The sequence below is a fragment of the Panthera uncia genome (assembly GCF_023721935.1).
Source record: "Panthera uncia isolate 11264 chromosome B2 unlocalized genomic scaffold, Puncia_PCG_1.0 HiC_scaffold_24, whole genome shotgun sequence".
NCBI classification, from domain to species: Eukaryota; Metazoa; Chordata; class Mammalia; order Carnivora; family Felidae; genus Panthera; species Panthera uncia.
This window is the reverse complement of record NW_026057580.1, coordinates 103,094,072-103,109,397: the sequence shown is the minus strand read 5'-3', so window position 1 is coordinate 103,109,397 and position 15,326 is coordinate 103,094,072. Positions and strand designations below refer to the sequence as shown.

The window sequence follows — 15,326 nt, the reverse complement described above, 5'->3', positions numbered from 1 at the left end:
GGAACCTATAAGTACTATTTCCGGTCTAGATATGAAATGCTATGTTTATTTAGACCTGTCGTGGGCTGGAGTAATCAGGATAAGATAGGGGAAGGAACTGGTTCTTGAAGGATGGCCAGGATTCCAAGAAGTAGAGAGAATAAAAGGATATTATAAGTAATCAGAAAGAAGCATGAAGGAACCTAAGAGACTGATTCCTAGGCTGTCGAGGGACAGATAAAACTTATTAATTACATAAGTGAATTGAGAAAGGTTACACAGCTAGGCAATGGGCATCAAAACTAGAATTGGAGTTTTTAGAATTCCAACTCTAGGCTCTGATAGTGGGAATTAACAACTTTGAAGCAGAGTATTTGAGGGACTACCAGTAAGTTTGTACAGTAATGTACGTACTTCCAAGAGAATTGGGGGATTTTCAATCTTTTCTATGGGTCCTGGAATGCAACCCATAATGCTTAGGTATGGCTACTAGGTGGTTTCTCCTGCGTTGATTTTGTTTTGTTTTTGCTCTCAAATTTGCTTTTAAAAAATTTTTTTTAAAAATGTTTATTTTTGAGAGAGAGACACACACACACAGCATGAGAGGGGAAGAGGCGGAGAAAGAGGGAGACACAGAATCTGAAGCAAGCTCCAGCCTCTGAGCTGTCAGCACAGAGCCTGATGCAGGATAGAACTCACAAACCCTGAGATCACGAGCTGAGCTGCAGTTGGACGCTTAACAGAGCCACCCAAGCGCCCCTTAAATTTGCTTTATATTGCAGTTATTGCACAAGTGCACTGTTTTAGTGTTCCTATACTGACTGGACTCTGTTCAGAGCCATATTGGTGAGGGAGGGCGCCCCAATTTCCTTGCACTTTGGGTTTGGTGGTTACCACACTCCCATGGAAGAGAATTGGCTCTCCGCAGCCACCGTCCGTTTGGTAACGTCCGATCCAATCAGGACTCCGCGGGAAGGGGCGGGACTGAGAGGCGCGCGCGGTGCTTCTTGCTGTATCTGCAGCGGTTGCTTTTGGCATGGAGGAGATTTATGCTAAGTTTGTGTCTCAGAAAATCAGCAAAACCCGGTGGCGACCGGTACCTCCGGGGAGCCTGCAGACCGCCGAGACCTTCGCTACGGGCTCTTGGGACAATGAGGTACCTCCATTCCCGGGCAGGAAGTTCCTCCCTCCGCCGTCTCTCCTGGAACCGCGCCGTCCGCGTTGAGCGCGCGAACTCTTGGCTTCTAGCTTCTCTCTCCTTCTCCCTCCCCCGAGTTCGTGTCTGAGGCTCGGTTGTCGGGTACCTCAGCCATCGATGGTGTGCTTGAGCCTCGAATCTCTTGTGCTTTGAAGTATCACCTTACCATTTGTCTGAGATGCTTTTAAAGCAAGGTTGCTTTGAAAGCAATACAAATTTTAATTTTCGAGAGTTTGACGTTTATTTCATCTCAAGGGAAAACTTTGTGCTTTACAGGAAAATTATGTTTCGCTGTGGTCTATTGGAGATTTTGGGAACGTTGACTCTGATGGAGGATTTGAAGGAGAACATCAGTTATTGTGTGATATCAAACACCACGGTGATGTCATGGATTTACAAGTAAGTCTTTGTAATATCGAAAAGCTAACTTTTAAAAAACTGAGAGTAATTAGATATCTAAAGGACCTTAAAGTTTGTCTAGTTTCATTCCGGCTTTACAGGAAACTGAGTTCTCTATAGGTTATGATTTGCCAACATTGTATAGCCACTTAATAGCAGAATCAGAACTGGGGAAGGGGGTGCAGATTTCATCTGTTTTCGTTTTAATCTTGATTTGTTTAATTAGTTGTCCATCTATTTGCCAAACGTTATTTTGGGAACTTTACATAAGTGTAATGTAATTTTCATCACATGTTTGTGAATCAAGTGTTCTTTGTCACTAAGTGACAAATACTGTGCAAGGCACTTTGTATGGTTTTGCTTTTTGAATTCTTATCACAACCCCCTAAGTGGAGATTACTTCTTCCATTTTAAAGGTGTACCAAGGCTTAGAGAACTTAACTTGGCCAATGTCTCAAAGCCAGTAAAGTAGAGGGAATGGAATTAGTAAGTTTTCAAATCCTGATCTGTAGGACTTCAAACTCCCTGCATTTTCTTCTATAGAAAGCTACCTGACTCTGAGAATGATTATTTTCTAAACCTGTCTGGTAGCAGTCCAAAATTAAATCAGTTATAGGCAAAGGAGTTTAGGGGGAAAAATTGTTATTTATTCTTCATGAAAATCCTCTTGTTTGAATAGTGGTTTTTACTTTCAGACCCATCATCACATTTTATTTGTTTAGCATTTATAGGCTCGTTGCGTTTTAAAATTGTTATGCTAGTAATTGGGTTAACCAAATGGGCTTCCTCCTTATCAATATTTCTGAATCTATAACAAGCAGGAATTTTCTATTTAGTTTTTTGACCAGGAAAGAATTGTAGCTGCTTCATCAACAGGATGTGTAACAGTTTTCCTTCACCATCCTAATAACCAGGTAAAGAATTTTTGCTTGAAAACTGAATTTGTATTTTAATTATTTTTAGAAGGGCCTAAACAGGACTGTATTTAATAATGACACAAATAAGTTTCATACTCCCAAAATATGGAGTGGGGAGGTATCATATTACCTATGTTTTAGTAGGCTAAGTCTAGAACCAGGTTTGCGTCAGCCTTTACTGAAATTGGTTATCTTTAAATTCTGTTAGTCCTGACCTATCAGTATATTATTCTGGCAAGTAATTTTCCTATAATTTTCTCTTTTAAGTTGCTATTCTGATCTGTCAAAGAAAGAAAGAAAGAGCACCTTCTAGCTCAGGTATCATGAGAACAGGAACAGCTACTTTGCTTCTGTGAATAGAACCTTGGTTTTAATTGGAGAGGATAGACTATAGGAAGACTTGACATTTTTTTCAATGCCTTGTATATTAAAAGTCTGAATACTGACCTTCAGAGCATAATGGTAGGGCAGTCCTTTAAAATAGTCCCATGTGGGGGCACCTGGGTGGCTCAGTTGGTTAAGCATCTGACTCTTGGTTTCATCTCAGATCATGATCTCATGGTTTGTGGATTTGAGGCCTGCATTGAGCTCTTCATTGACAGCGTGGAGCCTGCTTGGGATCCTTCCTCCCTCTCTCTCTGTCTCTCTCTGTCTCTCTCTGTCTCTCTCTGTCTCTCTCTCTCTCCCCTCCCTCCCCCCTCCCCCTCTGCCCTCCCTCACTTGCTCTTCTGTCTCTCTCTAAAAATAAATAAACTTTTAAATAAATACATAAATAAGATAAAATAGCCCCATATCTAGTAATGGTTTTAAGTTGCTGGAAAAGAGTGTTTGTTTAGATTTTCAGATTAATAAAGGTTATTTTCCAAATAAACATGCTTAGTAAATATAAGACCCAGATCTTTTTAAGTAGTTTTCTTAATGAGGCCACTTAGAAAATGCTATAGAGGTTTATTTCTCAGATGTTGGCTAATTCCCTTAAGAATTTAGAGTTGCTTTTGAGCACATAACTCTCTGGGGTGTCTGTCTGACTCAGTACAGCATGTGACTCTTGACCTTGGGAGTGTAGGTTCAAGCCCCACATTAGGTATAGAGATTACTTTAAAAAAAGAAAATCTTTAAAAAAAAAAAGACATAACTAAAACCATATCTTTAATTTGAGATATTTGAGATACAGTAAAACTGGTTTGGGAGCGTAATTCGTTTTGGAAACATAGTTGTAGTCCAAAGCACTTGTGTATCAAAGCAGATTTCCCCATAAGAAATAATGGAAACTGAGATGATTCATTCCACAACCCAAAAATACATAAAAATGATTACAATACTGTAATATAATACAAAATAATAAAATTAATACAAAATATAAAGAAAAATAAATGAACCTGCACTTACCTTTGAAAACCTTTGTGGCTGGTGTGAGGGAGACAAGAGAGAGGAGCGTTATTGTGTAGGATAACTTTCACTTTCACTAACAGAATCACTGCTATCTGTTGGCTCAATGAAATCTTTTTCTTTTTGTGCAACTTTAACAAGAAACCTATTCAATGATGTAGAATGAAGCAAAGCATTCCTAAGCTTACTCTTGTATGAAAAAGTAAAGGACTGTCCATAGATGCTTTGAAGTGACAAAAAATACCCTAGTGCCAGTTTGTGGGCACCTTCCAGCATTCTGAAAAATCACTGATTTTCTGCTAAACACCATGGCCTGAAACCAAGCATTTGAGCACGGAAGACAATCACCCACAATCCTGCCCCTCAGGCACGCGTGCAAGAGAGAAGAACCGTTGGCTTAGTTGTGATCATGGGACGTTTGGCGTCCTGTATTACTCGTATTGCAAGACAACACTCATTTATCAAGTTAAAATTTATTAGAAATGTTTGTCATGTGGAACACTCACAGAACGCAGAGCAAGTTACTACTTACCCAAGGTTCTACTGTATTATTGAGTAACATTCTTTTTTAATCTAACCCAGTGTACACAGAGCTTTGATGAAAGTAGTTTCTAAGCTTTAGTACTCAGAAATACAAAGGAAAAAGGAGAAAGTTACTCTTTGTCTAGAAGGGTGTGAGACAGAATTTTAAAATAGTCTTTATTCAGGGGAGAGTGCTAGTTTTTAGGGCTTTGCTTTGATTAATCGTATTCCCACTTCTGACACCTAGACTCTGTCAGTCAGCCAGCAGTGGACCACAGCTCACTACCACACAGGTCCGGGCAGTCCTTCCCGTAGCAGTGCGCCATGCACGGGTGTTGTGTGCGACAACCCAGAAATTGTCACAGTTGGAGAAGATGGTCGAATAAATCTCTTCAGAGCTGATCACAAGGAGGCTGTAAGAACCATAGGTAAGAAAAATCCTATTTTGGGGCGCCTGGGTGGCTCAGTCAGTTAAGTGTCTGACTTCAGCTCAGGTCATGATCTCATAGTTTGTGAGTTGCCCTGTGTCGGGCTCTGTGCTGACAGCTCAGAGCCTGGAGCCTGCTTTGGATTCTGCGTTTCTGCCTCTCTTCACCCCTCTCATGCTCATGCTCTGTCTCTCCCTGTCTCTCAATAATAAATAAACTTTTAAGTTTTTAATAAGTTATTAACATATATTTTAATATATTAATTGTTAATTATAGCATATTAAGCAACTACCATGTGCTAAGTAAACACAGTGCTGTGTTTGAAGGATGTAAAAATGTACAAAGATTTTTTTTTTTTTTACATTTTGTTAATAACTTATTTGTTTTAATTTATATCCAAGTTAGTTAGCATATAGTGCAACAATGATTTCAGGAGTAGATTCCTTAATGCCCCATACCCATTTAGCCTATCCACCCTCCCACACCCCTCCAGCAACTCTCTATTTGTTCTATTATATTTAAGAGTCTCTTATGTTTTGTCCCCCTCCCTGTTTTTATATTATTTTTGCTTCCCTTCCCTATGTTCATCTGTTTTGTGTCTTAAAGTCCTCATATGAGTGAAGTCATATTATATTTGTCTTTCTCTAACTAAATTCACTTAGCATTATACTCTATATTTCCATCCATGTTGTTACAGATGGCAAGATTTCATTCTTTTTGATTGGCGAGTAATACCCCATTGTATATAGGGGCACCTGGGTGGCTCAGTCGGTTAAGCGTCCGACTTCAGCTCAGGTCACAATCTCGCGGTCCGTGGGTTCGAGCCCCGCGCCGGGCTCTGGGCTGATGGCTCAGAGTCTGGAGCCTGCTTCGGATTCTGTGTGTCCCTCTCTCTCTGCCCCTCCCCCGTTCATGCTCTGTCTCTCTCTGTCTCAAAAATAAATGAACGTTAAAAAAAAATTTTTTTTTTTTTTAAATACTCCATTGTATGTATATACCACATCTTCTTTATCCATTCATCCATAGATGGACATTTGGGCTCTTTCCGTACTTTGGCTGTTGTTGATAGTGCTGCTATAAACGTTGGGGTGCATGTGCCCCTTTGAAACAGCACACCTGTATCCCTTGGATAACAAAGTAAGATCTCTTTACAAGATGATAGGTCGATAAGGCACATATGAATGAGTGACTACAAAGGAAAAATAAACTTTTGGTTTTTTGTTTGGTTTGGTTTGGTTTGGCTGGAGGAGATTACCAAGTAAAGACTTGAGGAGCAAGTGGCAATTAATTTAAACTAGGTTCTAAGCCACAAATATTACTGAAAGATGGCACACCAGACAAAGGGAATAATGTGGGTACAGGATAAGTCCATTGAGAGAATGACAAAAAGTGTAGTTTAGCCCAACTTTAGATACTACTATAGGAGAGGTGACACATGAAAAAATGCTCCACATCACTCATCATCAGGGAAATACAAATCAAAACCACAGCGAGATACCACCTCACACCTGAATTCACAAGAAACGTGAATTGGGACCGGGTTGTGAAGTCTAATGTGCAGCTGCAGAGGTTACATTTTGTTAGGTGGACACCTCGAGAGCCATTGAAACTTTTTGAGCAAGGGGATGTTATCCTCCCTGTCATGCTTTAGAAGGATTATTCTAGTACAGTAATTCTCAACTATGCTTCACGTAGACTTGCCTGATGAGAGTTTCAACAACCCACCGCCCGACACCTGAATCAGAACTTCCGTGGACTGAGCCCATGAATCAGTTGTGTTGTTTATTATTCTTTTGAGTTCTGAGGTATACTTATTTAACTGTTAAGGACGATTGCCTGGAGTTTGGAGGAGTATCACAAAAGTATATGCTAAATTATGTGATATAAACTTAAACACTCTAGGAAAAGGAAAAGGACCGGTATACCAGTCTGGAAGGACTTCACGGAGCAGAGAGTTGATGAAACAAAAGATGAATTGATTTTTTTTTTTTTTTTTAAGATTCTATTTTTAAGTAATCTCTACACCCAGCATGGGGCTTAAACTTATAACCTTGAGATCAAGAGTTGCACGCTCTACCAAGTGAGCCAGTCAGGTGCCCCTAAAGATGAACAGATTTGAGATGAGTCAGCCAGATGACACAAGTTCAGAATGAGCTCTATAGGAAGGCTTCTATAGGAAGCCCTGAGGTTTGGAGTTGCTGGCTTAACCACTAGTGGAAGGTATAAAATTGGATAGAGAGGAACTTGAAATCTATCTCAGCAACGGAGGGTAATAATCTAAAGTGGAATAGAGAAATATATCAAAATTCAGCCCTTTATGCAGAAAACATGTTTTATGAGTGATACCATTTTTCTATCAAAGGAGAGTCTATTTTAATGTATATATTACTGTTTCTTTTTACTATAGAAATTAAACTGATTCATTTAAAAGTTCACTTGTAATAGTTCAATTAATAGAAGGAATGTGATTTAAGATTTTCCTGGAAAAAAAGGACTTCTTAACAGGCACTACTGTTTTCTTAATTTGTAGACAACGCAGATAGCAGTACGCTCCATGCTGTAACCTTCCTTCGAACTCCTGAGATTCTTACAGTAAATTCAATTGGGCAGTTAAAAATATGGGATTTCAGAAAACAAGGAAATGAGCCCTCTCAGATACTATCACTGTAAGTTTTCATTTGTAATGTCAGTAGTGTAATACATAGTTAACGTTTGATTGTTTATAGCAACTGACTTTAAATTTTTTTAGTGTTTATTTTTGAGAGAGAGAGAGAGAGAGCGCGCGAGCATGAGCCGGGGAGGGACAGAGAGAGGAAGACACAAAATCCCAAGCAGGCTCCAGGCTCTGAGCTTTCAGCACAGAACCTGACATGGGGTCCGAAATCACAAGCTGCGAGATCATGTCCTGAGCTGAAGTCGGATGCTTAACCGACTGAGCACCCAGCTGCCCCGTAGTAACTGATTTTAAACAATATTGTATTTAATTGCATTTGAAGAGAGAATGATCACTAATTAAATTTGATAAAGCAAGTATAATTTGATGGGCTTGGGATTCCTGTGCTGCATTTAGTAAATATTTTTGTATTGATTCAGAGCCTTTATCTCTGAAGTTTGTATCATTTAATGGGGAATTTATTTTTGCTCAACAATTGATGCTACTGATAGTAACTATTAAAAAAAATACAATCCAAGATATTTTTTTCTGAGCAAAAATCCCCTGTGTGTGCTATTATCTCTAAGAATATAGAGTGTGTTGGGGCACCTGGGTGGCTCAGTCAGTTCAGGTCATGATCTTGCAGTTCATGAGTTTGAGCCCCGCATGGGGCTCTCTGCTGACCGCTCAGAGCCTGGAGCCTGTTTCAGATTCTGCCTGTCCCTCTCTCTCTGCCCCTCTCCCACTCATGCTCTGTCTCTCTCTCAAAAATAAATAAACATTAAAAAAAAAAGAATAGTCAAACCATAAGAGACTCTTAGATACAGAGTACAAACTGAGGATTGATGGGGGGCAGGGGGAGAGAGGAAAATGGGTGATGGGCATTGAGGAGGGCACTTGTTGGGATGAGCACTGGGTGTTGTATATAAGCGATGAACCATAGGAATCCACCCCCAAGACCAAGAGCACCCTGTACACACTGTATGTTAGTCAATTTGACAATAAATTATATTTAAAAAATAAATAAATAAAAATAAAATGTCTGAAAAAGATAAAATGCACTTTTCATTTTAAAAAATTAGAAAAGAGGACTATAGAATGTGTCAAACTGAAAAAGTAATTGTATAAACAAAATATTAAATAAGGTAGAAGTAAACACTATTCTGTTTAGTTGAGACATAATGTTTCTAAAATGCCAAGAAATGGAAATATGTTTGCACATCTTACCATCAGATGATCTTGCTCCTTATGTCTCCAAATTGTAGAGAGAATAAATTACTTTGGCCTTTAATTCCCTCCCAGAGTTCTAGTATTTGGAAACATATTTAATGCACTCAATTTTTGGACACAATTTAAGTTCAACCAGTGGCTCAGGCCACAGAGGCCATCATTTAGTTACTAGAGGGAAACATGTTTTCATGGATTGTGCAAAGATAAATTCTACTTGACAGCATGTTTGATGTTATTGTATCTCCCACAAAAGGACTGGTGACCGAGTGCCCCTCCACTGTGTTGATAGACATCCCAACCAGCAGCATGTGGTAGCCACCGGTGGCCAGGATGGAATGCTGAGTATTTGGGATGTTAGACAAGGTACTATGCCTGTGTCTCTGCTGAAAGCTCACGAAGCTGAAAGTAAGTGCTATGGAGATGCACAAGTTTTTGTTGGGTACTAATGTAGGCAGCTTTCTGTAACGATACATATGGATCATTTTACGTTGTAGCTTTTGGCTGCATTGTATAAATGTGTAATAATTAATCACTTTTCATTTGACGTTTAGGTCCTTCAACATATGTTTTCAGTATTCAAAACCACAGTGATTATTCTTACATGTTCATCTTTATGCCCTTATTTTCTTCGGGTAATTCTTTAGAAGTAGAATCAATGACACATAATGTTTGCATAATTTTAAAGTTGCAATACATGTTATCAAACTGTTATACATAAAGATAATACCAGTTTATATTGCCATACTCATACGGTTTATATTGCCTATGAGAGGATGCCCTTTTCCCATGCAAATGTAGGCCATCATTATTAATATTTGCTAATCTGTGTGTTCTTCAATTTTTTGTTGTACCTGTTTTGTTTTTTAAAAAGCGGTAGATAGAGGATCTTGTCTTTTTTTTGTTGTTCATCTTTTGATTTTGGTGGGGAGTTGTTGACTGCATAGAAATTTTTCGTTTTATCACCATCTTTGATACCATGACTGGGTTACAGTTTTAAATTCTGACTTGAGAGGTTTATATTAAGCCCTACTTGAGTAAAAGTACAAAAGAACAAACACACCAATATTGCAACTTCTCAGTTTAAGTATCACATTATTACCTTGGAAAGATAAATGACTTTTAAGTTTATATTCAAGAAGCAAATAAAAGGATAGAATTATTTTGCCTCTTCTAATTATAACCATGCCCAAGAAAAAAAAAAAAGAAATAAAAAGAAATAGGTTATGTCCTCACAGAATCTGATGTTGACTAAGCCAGTGGTAGTAAAATTACAGACTTTCAGATCTCTTCTTCGAGCCCCTTTTTAACTGCCAGACTGCATTGCTGAGCAGTATACAGAAATGTAGTAGATTGTGATGTATTCTTTTTGATTTATCCTGACTCTTCGCTAGAAATGAAATATGATGTTAGTATAGAGGTTTGTTTTCCATTTTGAAAATAAATATTTAGGAATCTAGGTTTGTACATTCTGCTTCTGGCTCTACAGGCTGTTTCGTTTCACTATGTCTTAATGAAACAGTATCAATGTATTTTACATAGGAATTTGCCCAGAACATGCTCTCCTGAAGGTGAGCTTTTTATGTTCTGTGGCATGATGCTTAATTGTGGTAATGGTCAGAATGAGAATTGCCAGGTTGCAAGTATGTGCCTTATAATAACTTTATATGCTATGCCCTGGGCACCTTCTATGCTGTCTCTTTAAGCTTCTAATCCAGAATCACTGAACTCGTGTTCACACTACCTGTTTTATCTGCACACTGCAGATAATTTCCTAAGGCGTCCTGGCCAGTCATTGGCTCCCATTTGTCTTTTGACACGGGAAGTTCTCTTAAAGTTTTAGAACTTGAGGGGTCCTAAATCCCAAATTGGCTTCTTAATAGCCCTCCATCTGAAACTGAGTCCAGATTCTGGGAACATTGCTAGGAGCTAGTTGCTATTTCTGTGATATATACCAGAATTATCCGGAATCCTGACATGAAGCAAAGTTGAAATTCATTTGTATGTTACTTTTATGGTCTTCTCTCTCAGTCTTTCCAGTAATAGAACCTTCATATGTTAATGACACAAGCATTAAAAATAAGAGAACTTACAATTAAAATACTTTTAGGGGCGCCTGGGTGGCACAGTCGGTTGGGCGTCCGACTTCAGCCAGGTCACGATCTCACGGTCCGTGAGTTCGAGCCCCGCGTCGGGCTCTGGGCTGATGGCTCAGAGCCTGGAGCCTGTTTCCAATTCTGTGTCTCCCTCTCTCTCTGCCCCTCCCCCGTTCATGTTCTGTCTCTCTCTGTCCCAAAAATAAATAAACGTTGGGAAAAAAAAAAAAAACTTTTAGAATTCTCCCATTGTCATACTTTTCCATAAAAAGATGTAATAGGTTGGGGCACCTGGGTGACTCTGTTAAGTGTCCAACTCATGATTTCAGCTCAGGTCATGATCTGGAGGTTTGTGGGATCAAAGACCCACATTGGGCTCTGCACTGACAGCGAGAAGCCTGCTTGGGATTCTCTCTCTTCCTTGCTCTCTGCTCCTCCCTGAGATGTGTGTGCGTGGGTGTTCTCTCTCTCTCTCTCTCTCTCTCTCTCTCTCTCTCTCAATAAACATTAAAAAAATGTAATAGGTCAAATGGTTAGCCTTTATTTTCATTCATTTGCTGGCCCAATACACAAGTAGATTTACTTGGCTTCTTTATCCTATCTACATGTTATAGCCATTTGGAGAATTATATTGTGTCTTTTCTTTAATTCTGAAGCCTTTGATTTTTATCACACACTTGGGGGTTGAAGGTATGTGGTGGAGTTAATGGAAGATGATGCATAGAGACTGGGTTTTAAAGTTTGTTCAACCAATCTGCACAGGAATTAGCTTCTTGGTTCTTATCTTTTAGTGTGGGAAGTTCACTTTCACCCATCCAACCCAGATCATCTATTTACTTGTTCTGAGGATGGATCCCTCTGGCATTGGGACGCCTCCACAGATGTACCTGAAAAATCATCACTGTTTAATCAAGGTAAAAGGGTTTAATGAAGATTCTTGTGTGTAATTTTGTTATAGTTTCAAATATCATACTAGAAATTCTCAGATTTTTAACGTTAAAGGATGACAGAATGTTTCCATTCTTCTGCCTCAGGGTAAATTCTAGTATCAGGGCTTGAAATCTGTCAGCTGCTTACTGCTGTACTGCTGATGACCACAAATGCCAGAAACTGGCTAACTTCGCACAGCCAGAGGTTTTCATGCTACGTTTCTGAGACTGTCCATTAAATAATCAACAGAAAGACAGTCAAAATCTGCCTTGCCTAACGACTTCAAATCTGATATCCATATTGTCCCATGGAAATGCGAGCATTTAATATCACTGAATGTGCATTTGGTCAAAAATGGTGATGTGTGATAATGGATTTATCACTCTGTTATTCTGAGAATAAAGTTTAAAGCCTAGCCTTTTAACAATATCAGTAGAATTTCAGATGTTTCCTAATACAAAATTGGTCTTGAAAGCTGTTTTCCCCTTCTCTTTTCTTTTCTCACAGGAGGAAGAAGTAGCACTTTTTTGTCTCACAGCATTAGTAACCAGGCTAATGTTCACCAGTCTCTTATAAGCTCCTGGCTCAGCACTGATCCTGCAAAAGACCGTATTGAAATCACAAGCTTGCTTCCCAGCAGGACTTTGTCTGTAAACAGTTTGGATGTTTTAGGTCCTTGTCTTGTTTGTGGAACTGATGCAGAAGCAATTTATGTTACTAGACAACTTTTTTCATGAAAATACTGTAGTTACATGATTTCAGGTAAAGCATATAGTTAGCCTTTTGAATTACCACTTCTATGCATATTTTTATGATTGGAAAATGTGAAATTGGCAGAGGAAGCTTCGGTCGCCTATTGTTGATGTTGATGACCAGCGTTGGTTTTTGTCAATTGAATGTTCCCCTCATAGTCGTAGAGTCTGATAGATGACTGGTGAGAAGAGAATTGGAACATGTAGAAGAATATTAGAGGGATCCTTTTGCTGATGTAGACACTGCCTTCAAACAGGCCGTTCTGGACAGCTCGTGGACCCAGCTCTTCATTTTTGATGTTGTGAGACTTCATATTCTCAAACCACCAACAGGTTCCTGTCCTTTTTATTGACAGTGTGAGGGATATGCCCCTCCCTGGTGGCACTAGCAATGTTGATGTTTATCCTTTATATTGTAGATATTTTCTTCAGCCCTTCCACATTTTCTTTCCTTAATAAGTTTAATAGACTTCTTCATAAAGAATTGAATAGAACAAAAATGACAATTTTTTTGTAGCGTTCACATTTTTTTAAAGGAAAGTGTTATGACAGGTTAGAGTAGGTTTGAACAGAACTATATCAACTGCTTGGACCCAACTTCATTTTTCTTGAAAAAAGTACATTTTTCCTAAGGATTTTTACTTTTGTTTAGTTTTACAACGTTGTTCAAAATTGCCAAACTGGACATTGTGCAATAAAACAGAATTTGACATTGATAAGTGATCCAACTTCCAAACTGAAATTTGAAGATCACGTGTATAAGACTAGTATGATGATGTGATAAGAGTAAAGATGTCTTTACTCTTTTGATGTCTTTGTCTTTATCTACAGTGCTAACGATGACCTAACTTGTAGTGTTTTCTTTTGTTTGTTTTGAGTATAGTTGACAAAATGTTCCATTAGTTTCAGGTTAATGTGTAGTGCCTAAAGACAATTTAGTAACTTTGTCTTTTCAAAGTTTGTTAAATTAAATGTGTTATTGAACATCAAGACTTTAATGACAAATCACTGCTATTAAGCTCTTGGAGCATGTATTCATTTACTTTATTTATAATTCCAGTGGTAGTAATTATGGTAAAGTTTTGTTTTCTGTCCTAATAAATATTTTCAATTTTTTAATCCCACCTTACCTCAGGGCTTTTGGTTTGGGGTTTTTTGTCAACATTTTTAAATGGAATACATAAATGTAATCCACTTTTTTATATATATTTGTCTCAAAAATATTTGATATAATTAGTAACTTGAATTGCAAAGAATCAGAAAAAAATGTTGCCATAGGAATTTTTAATGTTTATAGTTTTATTTCTGAGACTAATTTTTAAGATTTTCTGTCATTACAAAAGTAATTCATTACAGGAAAAAAAGGCAAAAGAAAATTGTAAGTGCTTATAATGTTAAACAGAGACAATTCATAGTCTTTTCATTCCCTTTTCCATCCATCAATGTGTGTGTGTAATTTGTTAAAAATGAAATATATCATGTTATATTTATCGAAATACATTCCCCAGCAGTAATCACATGGTTTCCATAATAACAACAGAGCTATTAATTTTCCGTTGACTATTTCCCTTTATGTAAATATCTTGCTGCAGCGCAAATCTCGGTGTCCCTTTCTTTACCCTCCGGGCATTCTCCCATCCAGCAGGCTACCACCCGTGCTCTGAGTGGGCCCTGAGTTGATATCCCTCTTGGAGGACTAGCTCCTGGGCCCACGTTTTTCATGCACAGTGAGTGGTAAGCTTGCTATGCCTTTGCTTTCCTCTGCATTATAGGCTGCTAAAAAGTTGAAAGGATTCATGTATGTTGCTAGTACCATTCTCTTGTTTCCAGCAGCAATATATGCAATTTCCCTAGATTGTTATAGTAAATAATTGATAGAGGGAGGGAGCCAGATGTGTAGGCTTAGAACACTAGCTTGGGCTGGAAACAAGTTTCAAGGTTGAATCTTTGCTTTGTTTTAAGAGTATTTGTAACCATGAGTAAAAGAAAGTATATTTGAACAGTGATACATTTCCTATCAACTGAGGGGTTCTCAGATTTAATAAGAAACATAAGCTTTATGTAGTATAAATAAAAACCCTAATTTATAAATTTGTTCATTGTCACTGCCTGTATTCACGAAGCTATCAAATAGTTTCTTCTGAAGGCCGCAGGATCTCAGAGGTGGAAGGTACCTTGGAGAGCATCTCTAACCTAAATTTAACTGTCACTTTCAGAGCATTCACAACAAATTATCATCCAGCCTGCCCTTGACAATATACTGTGATAAAGTTTCCTATTTCCCAATGCAGTCTCTCCTCACTTGGACAGCTCTTATTGATGTAGCCTTATGGCAGGGTTTTAGTGTATGGATGGAATAGAAAACAATCCTGTAAAAAAAAAAAAAGGTAAGAGTCATGTTATTGTGGGTTAATGAAAACAATCATGTGATCCTACTGTGAGATAGCCAATCACCAATCAATTTACTGAATTTGCATCATGTTGGGGTGCTTTGGTATAAGGTTTCACTAAATAAATTCATTTTCATATACTCAACTGAAACTTGGCTTTCGTTTGTCTTCCTGGGAGCCACAAAAAAATGTAATCTTTCATCAGATATTCAGGTATTCAGAACTACATACCCTAGCTTGTTGGGGTAAACTTTTTTAATCTCTTCAATGGTTTCTAATGGGCAAAGCCATTCTTCCCAGTATTTCTTGTCCTTGGCTAAATCCTAACCCTTCCAAACTCCTTTTTGATGTCATATTCTCAAGAAAGCCTTCCCTGGCCTCAGACAAAAATCATACTCTGCTTTAAGAGCCTGTGCTGTGCTTGCAGCTGTATTAGCAGCCAGTGT

General features: G+C 38.3%; 1 protein-coding gene across 2 annotated transcripts; it reads left to right on the top strand.

The window, feature by feature from the left end:
* The first annotated feature begins 813 nt into the window (after positions 1-813).
* On the top strand, positions 814-15,025 carry NUP43 (nucleoporin 43). Of its 2 annotated transcripts, XM_049653062.1 has the most exons (8): positions 826-1,135; positions 1,454-1,576; positions 2,413-2,490; positions 4,652-4,832; positions 7,363-7,498; positions 8,969-9,120; positions 11,600-11,722; positions 12,246-15,025. In XM_049653062.1, exons 1-8 carry the CDS (start codon positions 1,016-1,018, stop codon positions 12,473-12,475), a joined length of 1,143 nt encoding a protein of 380 aa, XP_049509019.1. In that variant the 5' UTR covers positions 826-1,015; the 3' UTR covers positions 12,476-15,025. The 2 variants fall into 2 exon arrangements, with proteins under 2 accessions (XP_049509020.1, XP_049509019.1); XM_049653063.1 differs by lacking the exons at positions 11,600-11,722; positions 12,246-15,025 and adding an exon at positions 10,823-11,580 and having other exon boundaries at positions 814-1,135.
* The last annotated feature ends 301 nt before the right edge of the window (positions 15,026-15,326 follow it).